The sequence below is a fragment of the Athalia rosae genome, chromosome 2, assembly GCF_917208135.1.
Source record: "Athalia rosae chromosome 2, iyAthRosa1.1, whole genome shotgun sequence".
NCBI lineage: Eukaryota > Metazoa > Arthropoda > Insecta > Hymenoptera > Athaliidae > Athalia > Athalia rosae.
The window spans coordinates 6,687,541-6,701,696 of record NC_064027.1 but is presented as its reverse complement, the minus strand read 5'-3'; the positions used below and the strand labels follow the sequence as shown (position 1 = coordinate 6,701,696).

Below are 14,156 nucleotides of genomic sequence, written 5' to 3'. Positions count from 1 at the left end.
ATAAACAAACAAATCGAGTCGAGCTGAATTGAATATGATTCGCGGGAGATCGACGATGTACTTATTCGGTATACAGAAGAATCACGCCTCTCGCCCGTGGCGAAGATTCATTTTCATTTTTTCTTTTTTCCTCTCCCAATTTTCGGCCAATTTCTTCGAACCTCGTCTACCACCGACCGGGTTCCGGGCTGATCGTTTTTTTCCCTCGCGTTTTTTGGTTTTTTTTTTTTCTCTTTTTTTGCCTCACGGACTGACCCGTTGCGCGGAGTCTATACGTTGAAAGAACGGCAAGAAATTGAACGGCGCATCGTCGATCGCAGACCGCGCTCTATGACGTAGAGAGAAGAATCGCGCTACCGCAACGGCAACAGCATCGCACGCCTGATTTTAATTACCATAATTACATCGACCGCCACATTATTAGCTCCAAAGCGACTATTGTCTCCAATTAACATCAACTTACCGCAGAGTTTGATTCCATGAATTGATGGAATTAAGTATGGCTTGTGTACACAACGCGGTTCGTTATAAAATCCCTATCGAATCGCCGTAAACATGCACTTAGTGTGCATTCGCTGCCGTGTATTTACACCGTACGAGATGGAGGAGGAAGAGGGGCAGGGGGTGGAAATTAAGATGGTAATCAGTTGCGATAAATCATGCGGATCAAACGCGGAATTATTCAACGATCGCGATAATTTCTTTTAATTTACGTATAGTTACGATCAATGAATTCGACGACTACTTCCTTCACCTTCCGTAAATCGATATCAATTATTGAAAAAAAAAATTAAAAAAAATCCCCAACAGCGACTCGAGGGACTTTTTTTTCTAATTAATATGCGCGGGTTATTTGCGGTGACTGCAGCCGGTACACCTTATATATACGCGTGTGCACACATATGCGGACAAGTCAGGTATAATATACGACTCGTAGTTATATATGATCGTGCATCTCCGATTCCGAATGACTTTTGACGAGTGGAGCTGTGTAAGCGGAGAAAAAAATAAAATAAAATAAAACGAGTAAGAAAATTAATAAATGATAATAAAAAAATCGTGTTGGAAAAGCTGCAGCTAGTCAGCAGGCGGACTATGTTCTGGCTTAATTAGTCGTAAATCGTAAATTAACGACACGTAGGACCTAAACGACTTATCGCTAGACACGGCGTTGCAATTAACGTTCCTCAGAGAAATCCAACGCTACGTTATACATCGCGTTTGATACAACACCCTACGTACACTCGTACTACTACATATAATGGTGATACAGCAGCCGTACAGCACTGTAGCGCATTCGCGATTCGCGATGAGGTTCAGAAATAAATTCGACATTGAAAATTTTTTGCTTTCGTCCTCGATTCGCGTTGCTCGGGGTGCATCGGTGACGAATTGCGGCACGAATCAATCTTCGGTTCCCTTCGAATTTAATTTTTTTGGTATTCTGTTCCGTACGTCGTATACGGTGTACACGTATACGAGCGGTGAGACTCGTGATTCACGGCGCCATGAGGTGTACCATACGCCGCAGCGTTCCGAGATAATAGGAATATTATGTGTCTCGAGTGCGGCGATATAACAGAAAGTTTACCGGAAATCTATCGATCTAGGCTAGCTCGGACAAATTATACTAAATCGTGCAGCCCGTCCTATTGGTCGTAAGTTAAACTGTTAACGTGCCGCAGCCAGCAGCAGATATAAAGGAGACTACTCCCGATGTTGCTGCTCCTTCTGGGATGCTTCTGCTTTTGCTGCGCGCTGCCAACGTCGTCCCAGAGATTCTATCAAACACGAAAGGGGGATTTATCCCCCTCCACTGGACTTCCCACGCGATCCGCAATCCCGTACGTGAGTACGTACACGTGCGCCTCGCTACGTACGTACACGCGGAGGATACGTTTGCTTCCACATCAGCTGCATAGCTTTACGTCGCACAAAACTCATATTAGCATTGCATTACTATAGATTCTATCTTACTTTATGTTACATACGATACACGTGTATTGGATTCATAGCGCACGCGCTCGCCGAGCCACTTGGGCATCCCTCCGATCCTAACGAAAATTACCCGACTCGGAAATCACGAGGATTCGGACCATCCCGAGGATTCCATTACCCATTTCACACGCGAGATTTCATCCGCGATACGCAGACCTGCGAACGCTTATTTTATAGACTCCAGAGTCGACAGATGGAAGAGAATTTTGGGATTTTTCATATTCGGGAAACACCCTTGTGGTTAATTACAGTAACTTCTTATCTCTTTACAAATCGTCATTAATTGATATGATTTATCGCATACGACATCGTACACGGAATTTTATTTTTTTCATTTTTCAACCAAATGAAGTTGGAATTACACAGTCGTTTCAGGTTTCATATTTATGTTATAAACGAAGCTTTTTATCGCTCGCCTATGTAACCCCTTGTGCACTCGGAGCCACGAATTCTTCACCTCTTTTTTTTTCTCAGTTTTCCTTCTTTCGGATCTAATAAATTTGAGGACTGAAGTTGTTCGTCTCATTTTTAGCGTTTGTCGATTCGATCGACGGATCGACGATGTTAAAAGTTTCACCGAATGAAAAGGAGGAGGAGGAGGGGGAGGAGGAGGAGGTGGGCTTGGCGTGAGGTTAGTAATTTGGTACAACAAGCGTCGTGACATTTAGACAATATTTTTCATCTCGGTATAAAATAAATACGAAGTTTGTATTCCGAGGTGTGTACCTATGTATATGTATCTCTTTATATACTTCGTACACACAGCCAAATTTATAGTCATGAACTGTGGAAGGCGTGTATTTACGTAACGTTCTTTACCGATCGTTTAAAAGTCGTTCCGAATTTAATTTATTAACTAAATGGTGCAACGAGCGAACCAAATGATATTTCGAGCCGGCGTCGGGGATAATGACAAAGTAAAGACGGCTTTTAGTAATCACAACGGAGCGCGTTGCCCAATTTTTTGTCGTCGTCTCGTTTAATTTGTTCCTCACTTTTACCCCCACTGAAAAAAATCATACCATGCAGAGAATAATTCAGTTGGAAATTCTGGAGTAACTCAAATTTGGAGATCTCGATGTGATTTTGTGGTAACTTCCGTCATTTCGATCCCATTTTCTAGCATGTCGTTCATGTTCGACGAGACTTCAGATTTGAATGGTTGGTTTTAATGTAATACCGCGGCGAGACCCGATATCGTGACGAGAGATAATCTTTGAAGTTTTTCTTACGTTCTTGAGCAGGTACAATAATAATTGAAGGCTGCAGACAGATGAAACTTATAAAATCACACGCAATGCTTCGTTTATAGATATTTCGTTTTTTTTTTTGTGCAATTTACCTTCGCGTTGCCCCGTAGATCCAGAAAATTTTTTAATTTACTCGATTAAGTTCGATGAAGTAATGAAATCAAATGATTGTCTCCTAGATGTATCTTCCGATTACGCATCTGGTACTTTTTTCAGTTTTATCACCGTCGTAAAAGGTCTTCCTTATAATTTCCAAAGAGTGAAAGTCGTCGCACGTACTTGCAAAGACGGTGTATACCAGTACGCACGCTCACATGTATGTATAACAGTAGCTGTAATTAATTATGAGAATGGAATTTTGAATTCCATCCGGAATCGCGGTTCTCCGAAGTCGCGTCTCTCCGGGTCTTAAACGGGGCAACGATGAGAGAATGAAAAAATCGGGAGGCGATCGGCGACCAGGCGAACAAAAAAAATATGCCTCAAAATTCGAACAGTTAATAAGAAAAATGAAAGCAGCTATAGGGAGATAATTGCTGTCGAATCGAACGTTCGGACAGCGTACGTATAATATTCCGAGAATCTTAATTTTTATGAAATGATTTAAAGCCCTCCGTATTAAAAAGACAAAAGGCAGATACGTCGTACGTATATGTATAGTACCCGCATATCCTGTTACCGATATATCCTGACTGGGTCACTTCGCGAGAATCATTCTAAAGGAATTTTAACCGTACAGCCCGAAGAGCCTGGCAACGATTCATCACCGCAAGCTCGCGCTATACATATAATACATAATATACGCTCACACGAATTTTTCTGCACGTGGGTATATAATTATCTAAAATGCCGCGAAAAGGTGATCAATCTTAACCCCTTAAAATATCGCGTCTAAACTGCAGTTCTGCCTTCCGTTTTTTTTTTTCCTCCTTATTTTTCACGACCCCAGACGCGAAAATTGTCTGGAAGAAATAAAATACAATGAAAATAATCCTTCGGATTTTCGTCTGCGGAGTTCGAACTTCTGTCAAACTTCGCGAAGCGCGTCGCTAAATTCCGTCGGGATATCTCAATTTGTTTCGAAGTCGTCTCCCTCGTTCTTCCCAGTTGTAAAGTATGGACGGTTACGCGATACATGCTTACAAGGTATCTATTCAAGTATACCCACCTATGTGTATTGAAACGCCAAACTAACTGGCGCGTGCAAAATAATGTCGATGAGGTAACTATGTGGTACAGAGTATAGTATACTCGGTGGTGGTTGGTGTGGTTGTAGGTAATGTAAATTGCGTACGCGTGTAGGCAAGTTGTACGAGCTACGGAATATGTATCGAGCGAGGTAGATATATATGGTTGTGTTATAAATGAATTTGCATATGTTTATAGAAACATATGGATGGGTAGAGAAGTAAAGTTTTGGTCTTGTCGGTGTCTTTCTATCGGTCAGTAAAAGCAGCATATATCAGACCTGGATTATGTTAATGGGTGTGTAGTTACAAATTTGTTAATAACGTAGTTCGTTACTTTCACATATGTATAACGCTTCGGCGCACGATATACGATACACGATATACATAATCACGTTTCCCCCCCCCCCCCCCCCCCCCCTCGACGTATATATTAAAACGTTCGAATCGAATTTTAAATCAAATCAAAAACTCCCACGATAATATCAACACGTGAATTTCGTTATCCGAATTCTCTGAACGGCGGACACGTAACCATCCGATCGTAATTGCAATATAAATAGCGTAGCGTAGCCGCTTATCTCTACCCGCGGTGACATCGTTATTAATGAGAAAATTTAACGGTTTCGACGCTCGCGTCGCGACGCCCGGTAAGCGGGTATACGTAGCATAACGCGACTACGAATATAGGTATAGGTAGAGGAATTGCGAACGTGTGCTCAAGACGGCGTACAACGTTCGGTGCGCAATCCGCACAAACTTGACCTTGTCACGTGGCGATACGTGCTGCGTTGACTTTCAGTGGGGGTTGAACCGCAGGTGGATAGAAGAACCGCGTAACAAGGATAACACCTCCTTGCGGTCACCGCGCAGCGAACGACGCGGAGCGGTTTGCGATCACGCGCCGCTCGCGCATTTCTTCATCTTACCTATTTTCTACGATAGGTGTGCGCGCAGCTTTGAGAATACGAAAATTTTGCGAGCGAATCGAAGGGAGAGGATGAATCGAGAAAATGAGAGAAGCGAGAATTGTCAAAAGAAAAAAGAAAGAAAAAAAAAAGAGAAGAAGAAAAATCGCGCGAAAGAAAAAACGGTGAACCGTTAACCAGCGGTGAAACATGTGTGTAAATGGAGTGGAAATAAATATAAAATGAAGAAGCGATGCCGGCGGGTAGTAAACACGCTGGAATATAACGCCTGAAGGTGCAGCAGGAGTAATAGTGAGTCAAACCCCGAGGGTTACTGGGAAACCCTCCGCGAGTATAGAGAGCGAGACGAAGCGATGAGGAGAGTGGGACGACGATGGAGAGAATGAAGGAGCGATAGAGAACCACCGGGAGGGAGAGAGGAGAAAAAGAGAGGAGAGAAAAAAGATATGGGCTCGCGCCGAGCGGGAGCCCAAGGCGAGATGTGTCTCCTTCTCATCTTCGAAGTCACCGCAGCTGAAAGCGAAGGTTGAAACGGGTTTCCAATATTCTAAGAAGCTTAGAAGCAACGATTTAAAAGTCATTGCCACCGCGTGGTGAGCCGCTAAGCACTCGGAACCGCGGCGCGAACGATCGGTTATCGTCGTATATTACTGCACTCGTACACACCCAATAACGCGGCGTCCATTCAATATTTCAATGCACCGGACACATCCACCAAAAACACCGATCGTCCCGAATTCATTTATACAATTTTCATTATCGTACGCACCGACACAAGGATCCACGGTAAATTTCGACAACGCACACGCCTATCCCGGACTCCGAGATCCTTATCCGAAATGGAGAAAAAAAGTCAATGCCCCGCGATAAAAATACTTCGGATCTAATTCCGATGCATAGGTGAAAATGATGCCGTGTGACAGCCGCTGTTGCTTTGATCATCGGCGACCGAATATTATGCACATCGTCGAATATATATCCTATACGTAATATATGTATTATAATACCGCGTACACATGTGCGAAGAAGCGTGTATATAGCGTGGGAGTAAATACCAGTTTGTTTTCTGGGATTTTGTTTTATATCCACTTGTTTTTTGAGGGGTTTTTTTTTCCCATTTTTTTTTTCCCCTTCATCCTCGTCTCTTACTTCACTATCATCGTACACGCATGCTCGCGTAACTTGAAACTATCCCGCCGCCTCGAAATATATGTAAGTAAACAAACGTATGCGTATTGCACTACATAGAACGCCTTTTACATATATGTGTACACTTATTTAAATTACATAACGAAAATACCACGAGGGAACTTCAGCGGCCGGTTGATGTATATTAAAAAGCAAAAACTGCGACAAAGATTCAAAGGAGACAAAGACGAGCGATCGTTTCCTCTTTCCTTTTTTTTTTTTTTATTTTTTATTTTTTTTACTCTATGATTTATGATCTATGATTTTGAGATAACAACTTACGTCATCTCCACCGTCGTTTTGCAATCCGTCCTCCGTGTTATCACCGAGTACGAACGCGACGTCGTTGTTGTTGCTCGTCAACGAGGGTAGTTTTCTCGGACTTAGCTCGTCGCCGTCCGTATCCCGTTTCCTTTTTACGTCGCGAGAATCATTGAGTCTCGAGTCATGATCATCGAGCATGTCAGTCACCATTAATTCCGATTCAACACTCGTAGGCGATGCGACTTCTTCGAGGGGGGAAGTGGTCGTACCGTTATCGGCATCGCCACCCCCTTCAAGGCTGGACATCGCAGCGAGTCGCAAATCTCCTCGCGGTAGTCGAATTTTGCCGGTTATACGAACGTCGAATTTTTCTACGACGAACAATCTTTCCGTTCTTCCTCGATATAAAAGATTGAACACTTTTTCAATGTCTTTCGGAGTTTTTAACTTTTTCGTTTTTTTCGAAACACTATACGACAGTCCCGAATAAATATGGACCATAAACGTTCAATAGATAAAACCGGTAATTAGACGCCTCGTATAGTATCATATTTATTTCTCTCAGATATTCGTTCTCCTTTTCTCCGATTATCCCCAACTCTCGGTATCTCAATTTTCAATGTCGAATTCACCTCCTACCCCCCACCCCATCCGCTGACCTCTTCCTCCCCGTTCTCCGGATATTACGCTAGTCAGCACGATTAAAATGTTGTTCTTGATTTTCTTGATTCAACATTTTTTTTGTTTGTTTCATATCTTTGCGCGTTATTTGGCATAGACCACAGTATAGGTGTATAAATATACACGTATTATTGCAGAAGCAGGGTAAGGTAGGTAGGTTGGTAGGTAGGTAGAGGCGGTGTAGCCACCACCGGTGTGACCAATATCGAAGGCGAGTAAACCTGTCCGAGTCACGTGCCCCCCCGTTGCACGAAAGATATATACATATCGAGGACTATCCGGCTACTGTGTTCTCAACGTTGATCTGGACCGATTTCACTGTGCAGCTAAATTGTCTCTATTAAATTTCTCGCTCTTTATGCTGTACCCGGTATTCACGCACACAAGTAAAACGCAATACGCGTAAAGTTCTATACACGTACGCGGTATCGCAAGTAAAGTCCGGCGGTGTGGTTTTATCCGTTAATTACAAACGTGTTCCAGAGACCGTATCGATCGATCGGCGAATCGGTGATTGTTTGTTTTAATCTGTTTTATTTCAACGTGATTATGCGTTTTAGTTTCGTCGATTGCAGCGGCTCGTAAATTTATTCACGACCAGACGTCACGTCGATCGAACAAAAACTTGGGATGCGGACGAAATTTTCCATCGTATCGCGATGATAAAATTTTAGGAACGGAATAAATTCAGAAGTATAGCTTCGTTCATTCTACATATCGTGGCGACTGGCAATGGAGGCGTGCAAAGGTCACGGTGCGATAATTAATAATCGAAATGTCATTAAAGGTATGAAACCTTGACGCGATGCAGATCCGCGTGGATAGAGGAAATCACGATCGCAGGGAAAAAAAAGAAGGAGAAAAAAACGAACGAACAAAAAAAAACAATGATCATCAATCGATTCCAACGGCGTAACTCTGTTATCCTAGTGCAGCAGCTGGAGAGTAACGAGGGGTCCGCTTACTCAAACTCCAACCACCGACTGAGTTGCATAGCTGCTTCGAGTTTCCATTTAATTATCCAATACAGCGGTGTGTCTGGGGTACTACTTGCCGTACCGATTATCCGATGACACATACGATCCTTTATACACACGTCATTTGTTGACATACATCGGCTACAACGAATACGTCAAACCTTCGTTCTACGATCGCACTGTAATGTAGAAAACAGAAACTGGACGTGGTCGTGTCTCGTAATCACCAACTGAAACCATGAGAAATTGTCATCCGCAGATTCGGTTGGCCACTTTGAAAAAAATCGACGAATCGACGTAAAAGAAAATTTAAAAAATGGCAGAACAATACTGCGGCAATGGATTGGAAACGTCGTAACGTCGTAGTAACACTTCGGAACCGAATGTATAAAAATCGATGTGGCTCATGTAATCGGCAACAAAAATATCACTGAACTTCGATGGAACTTCCGGTCACCTGCGGCCGTCTCGCAACCACGTGGTCACGGGTGGGGGGGTTTCGGAAAAGTCCCGGGAAATCCCCACGGGGTCGGCGCACGCGGGCTTCGATAGCGGTACGTTGCCGATGGCGATTCGTCGGTCGGGGTACGTGCAGAGACGAGGGCGATCGGCGATCGGCGATGTGGACGGCGACGGCGACGGCAACGGGAGACTTCGTCGACGAGGGCGATGGGCTACGGTAGCGATGGCGACGGCGGTACCGGTGATGCCGGTGGCTATGACGCTGACGGTGACGGTCCTCAGGACACGTTCGTAGCGCGGGCGCCCTCGAGAATATGGCTAGAGGCTAAAAGACGCGAAGAAACAAGTGGCGCCGCCCGCGGCACGAGAGGGGGGGATGGATCGGTTGAGGAACAAGTGGTGGACCTCCTCCCCGCGCACCTGCGGCGGAACCCTCTCTCTTTATTTTATTCGTCCAGGTGAGCTCGGTCCTCCTCTTTCTAGAAGTCCGTCCGTCCGGCTCGCTCGCGACGGAGCCCCCATAGCCCCGTCTCTCAGCTACGCGTATCCCGATCGTCGGGTACCCTTTTCCTCTGGACCGCGGTACGAACATCATCACCTGGACAGCGGGTCCCCTCTCGACCCGATTCCCCCGCTCTCCGCACCGACACCACTACCATCGACGAGAACCGCATCACCGTCGCCTCGATCTCTCCTCCTTCTTACGCACATCGCGCTCTTCGCGCTCCTCATCTCGTTCTCCGAACAACCGAGAACGCCTCTTTCCTCTTCTCGCTTACGAGAATTTCTCATACACACCTACAGCGGGTACGACGCGAGAGTCTCTCTTTCCTTCTCGTGGAATCGCCGCGTTTGGTCACCGCGTACTTATAGTCGGATCTCGGTTCGACGACGTCGGTGTATGATCGAGACGTTTCCATGTATGCGTCGTTCGTTTTCTATCTTGGTGTTTGACTAGACAGCGCCTTGCCTTCTTCTGTCTCGTTCTAATTGCCTTCTTCGAAGCCGTATAGTATGGTATAGAAACGCGCGTGTCGTTCTAGCCTTCAAAGATATCACCGTATAACGATTGACTTTATCCATTTGCCGTCCTTCTCTAAAAGAACCTGCAAAGCCGACCAACCAACCTCCGCGTACACTATATGGACAGACGTACGAACCGATGTTACTTCTGCTTCTTCTTCTGTACCCGGCCAGAGAACACAATTTCCAATCATTACCATTCTATATGTTCAACGTCATTCGCGTATCGCTACGATAGATCTCTGATATCACCGCGGGTTCCGCTTATCTGAACCACGGCGGACATTTCATCATCTACTCGCATTGTCCGCATGTCCGACGTTCCCTCCGATCGTCCGATATTTCTGAGATAATTGTACGTATACATATGTGGAAATTTGCGCAAGTTGTCCGCTTGGCTCGGGTGGCTCCGCGTGTTCGCGATAAATTCGATACCTTTCGAAAGGATTCTCTCGGTCAAACGAGTCCTTGATACATCTTTTATCGCCCGAACGCTCCCGATTACGACCTCAGAGCTCTTAAGGTATACCGAAGCGCGCGGGGTAAACGCCTTGCATTTCCATAAAAGCCAATGATCGGAATTGTTCTCCTAACTAACAAGTATCTCTTCGCTCCGCCTCGGACCGCGAAACTGACCAGATTCGAGCCGAACGGTAGAGCACCCATTATAAACTCGGCTATTATTCCTATTAAGCGATGCAAATGAGCATTGTTGTACGGTGACTATATTTCCTTTAAGGAGGTAAGAAAACCGTGTCCCATCTTGTAGTGCGTAAACCCTACACGCACCGACTTAACTGTTCCTACTCCCTAATATGGGTCGGGTGTTGTTATATGGGTCTCAGACGCTGAAGCTGGTTTATCATATGATGCCAAGCATGGGGTTTCGAATCAATGACTGCCCGACGTGCTGTATTACCTGTACCTCTCGAAAAGGGGGGTAAAAAAGAGGAGCTCCGGACACGCGGCGTACTCCGCATCGAGAAAGAAACGAAAGAAAAAAAACAGAGAGAGAGAGAGAGAGAGAGAGATATTCCCGAGCTGGACATTTGGAATAATCGACTTTGCCGCGCGGTACAAAAATTGAGTGAAAACGACCCGGGAGAAAAAGAGAGCGATTTCATACCGCGCCGACCATTTTCATTGAATCGTTAGAGTTATCCGGTCGAATCTTTCGACAACGTGGAAACTATATTAATGTACATATGTCGAGAAGTCGAAGGAAACGCTCGGCCGATATAGGTATACCCTGCGCTCGAGATATCCGATCGCAGATCCTTACAAAGAGTTTACAAATTATTCTAAGCTAAGCAGCTGCTGAGTGAATAAATCTTTAGAAGGCAAATACGAGATGCAAATTGGTTCTCCATTATTCCGATTGAATTTACCTCCGCAATGGCGATGGTTCGATGCGGGGCGGATATATCGCGGCTGGTACAACGTGTACCGCGCTCCCGAAGACTCGGGGATCGCGAGTCGATAATCCTCATGGAACGGCGAACGAGCATTCGTCTAGCGTGGAATTAGCTGTCATGCTGGGACATTCCTACATTCGTTAACCCAAATACGACCAGTTACGAGCAGAGCAACTACAACCGACTGGATACACTCGTGAACCGAGCAGCGAGCCGACCGACCGACCGACCGACCGACCAGCCAACGAACGAACGCTTGCACCGAGCACAGCTTGTTAAGAAAGAATGTGATTCGCGTATAAAAGAAAACAGCATAAGACTCACCTGTAAAGAAATGTCCCGGAGTTTATTATATTCCCTGCTAACCTTTTCAAACGGATACGGAAAATGAGGGAAATTTGAATGAACGTCGTTCTTTTGCTCTCGGAGCGTCGTCATACCTACCCAGGGTGAATCGCTGTTGGAGGCGCGTCAAGATCAGGGTTGGCGACAACCCGAGCGACACAACGACACGCGTCGGAGAGACGCGATTCGAAGTGGTCCTTCGCGACGATATAAAAAGCGAGAGGTCGCGAACAATCTAGGCGACTCGACGACGAGGTTATTAACAAACAGCGGTCTCGTCATGAATTCGAACAGTAGTGCTCCAGTGAGTCCCTTACGATCCACACTAGGGCAAGATAATGCCGGACCTTGAGCCCAAGGCTTTCACCGGAGCCCCGAAGTCCCTGCGGTATTAGGCATGGCATACCGTACACTTTTCTCTTTTCATCATCATTCCCATTCTCTTATTCTTTTTGCTCTCTCTCTCGATCTCCCGATCTCCCGATCACCCGGCGAACGCCGCGCACACCTGTCGCCGCTACGGTAGTAGGTAGATGGTGTTTTGATCCGAAACTTCATGGTATGGGAATCGTTTTATACGAACGTAATACGCGTTTCACGAGGTACACTGCGAGACCATAAGTAGGTAGGTATCCACTTAGTACGTAGGTAGGAAGATATTAACACTTTAACAGCACGTGAGAATGTATGTTGTTCTTTTATACGGACACGGGTACAACGGGAGAAGAATGGATGGATGGACGGATGGATGGATGGTATGGATCTCCGCGAAGGTTTGGCCACTCCGCGAGATTTCATAAAAAGTATTTATCTGGTACGTAAGGACGGAAGGAGGAAAGAAAAAAAAAGGGAAAATGGTGGCGTAGTTTGTGGTTGTGGTTGTGCGGTCCATTTTTTGATATTAACGGCCTTTTGATATAATATGCGGTTAACAGGGAGCAAAACGGCTTCTGACACTCCCAGGAGAAATCTTTTGGCATATTTTCACATTCTATTCTAGGGAGTCGCTGCCGGATGCAGATAGCGCCCGCTCGCTCATAGAATATATGGGCGCACGCGAACCTCACAATATCCCTGATGGCTGAACCCATCTAACCTTGGAATATAGGAATACGTACCGTGCGGGGAAAACTCGTAGGACACGATGCTCCGCGATACGAATACCGATAAAACATAACCGATATAGGTATGTGAGCGTCACACTCATGCAACTCGCGGAATATGCAACGCCGTCGAATAAATTCGATCGTAGATTCGGCGAAGCGCATTTTTGGAGGAAAATCCAAAAAAAAAAAAAAAAAAATAGCGGTGCAACGGTTCGAAGCCCTGCCGGTCAAGGGGGGCGATTCCCCATGCGACGCCGAGTTTGTAGGAGTGAAAACGACAAGTGTATTAGCATTTTACCGGCCAATTAAATGTTCCGGTCACGTGCCTCACGGGCCGATCATTCGCAGTCGATTTTTCTAAGGATCCGACCAATCGTTGTGCCGCGTGGGTGTGGTCTCGGCGAGTTTGTTATTACTCGAAGTCAGGTTGTGCCACGGTTGATTAGACAGCCATGTATACCGAGAGCTGAAGCTGGGCGAGTCCTACGCGCCACGCTCTTCGCCAGCAGCGCGCAGCTACCGAGTAAAAAACGATCGACACGCACAGCGAATGCGAAAACGAATGCAAAATCATCGGACGAGATTTCTCGGCAGCCTCAAGTCCACCTGCGACTGCGAGGCGTTGGAGTAATTTATATAGCTCGTTATTTTATTGGTTTACAAAGTGATCATTTCTCCTGTCCCGTGCAACCGATTCCGCTTCGCGCAGCCACTTAGCACGTTGTATCTAAATTTCCGTATTGCTTTGTGAATAACTCCCATTAGATTCGATTGCGGGGGGAAAAAGAAAAAAAATATTCGAATCGTTTGAAAACCCGCGGAGCTCACGGGTTTGTTACATAAAATGTGGAAATTAACGACTTTGCGTCACCGGTCGTTTCGAGACAGATAAACGTAAGAACTCTGAATTATGCCGTGTCTCTTTATTCCTCGAGTGTTCGCGTACAGACGGCTCACGATTCGTTCGAATCTTGCTGCAATCGAGCATATTTATAAATATAATACCTTTTAATATAAACGTCAATCAACGAGGATTTGTAACGGTATAGCGTAAGTTAATTCTCCAAATATACTGTTTGGCAAAACTTAAAAAATCTCTACAACCTTACCAACGCAACGTGGCGAGGAGACCGTGTCATTTGATTTCTTTTTTTTTCTTTTTCTCCTTTTTTCCTCTCCTTTTTCTTCAAATGTTTTTTCACACAGGGAGCTGATTTATCCAAACACCTTTGAATAAGACAAAAAACAAACATCGAACACAGCTGCATTTGGCTTCGGCGAAGAGTTGTGCCACTTTTACAGGCATGTCAAGTGAGATTTTAAAAATCCTT

General features: G+C 45.3%; 1 protein-coding gene across 3 annotated transcripts in view; it reads right to left on the bottom strand.

Annotated features, from left to right (window-relative positions):
- Window positions 1-9,435, bottom strand: part of LOC105684677 (transcription factor AP-2-epsilon) — a 90,236-nt gene extending 80,801 nt beyond the window's left edge. Inside the window, exon 1 of one of the 3 annotated variants that reach the window (XM_020851585.2) lies at window positions 6,835-9,435. In XM_020851585.2, the coding sequence (XP_020707244.2) occupies window positions 6,835-7,317 (483 nt within the window). In that variant the 5' untranslated portion in view covers window positions 7,318-9,435. The remainder of the gene's footprint in view (window positions 1-6,834) is intronic. The other 2 variants (XM_012398231.3, XM_048650975.1) reach the window with 2 other exon arrangements.
- Between the last annotated feature and the right edge of the window lie 4,721 nt (window positions 9,436-14,156).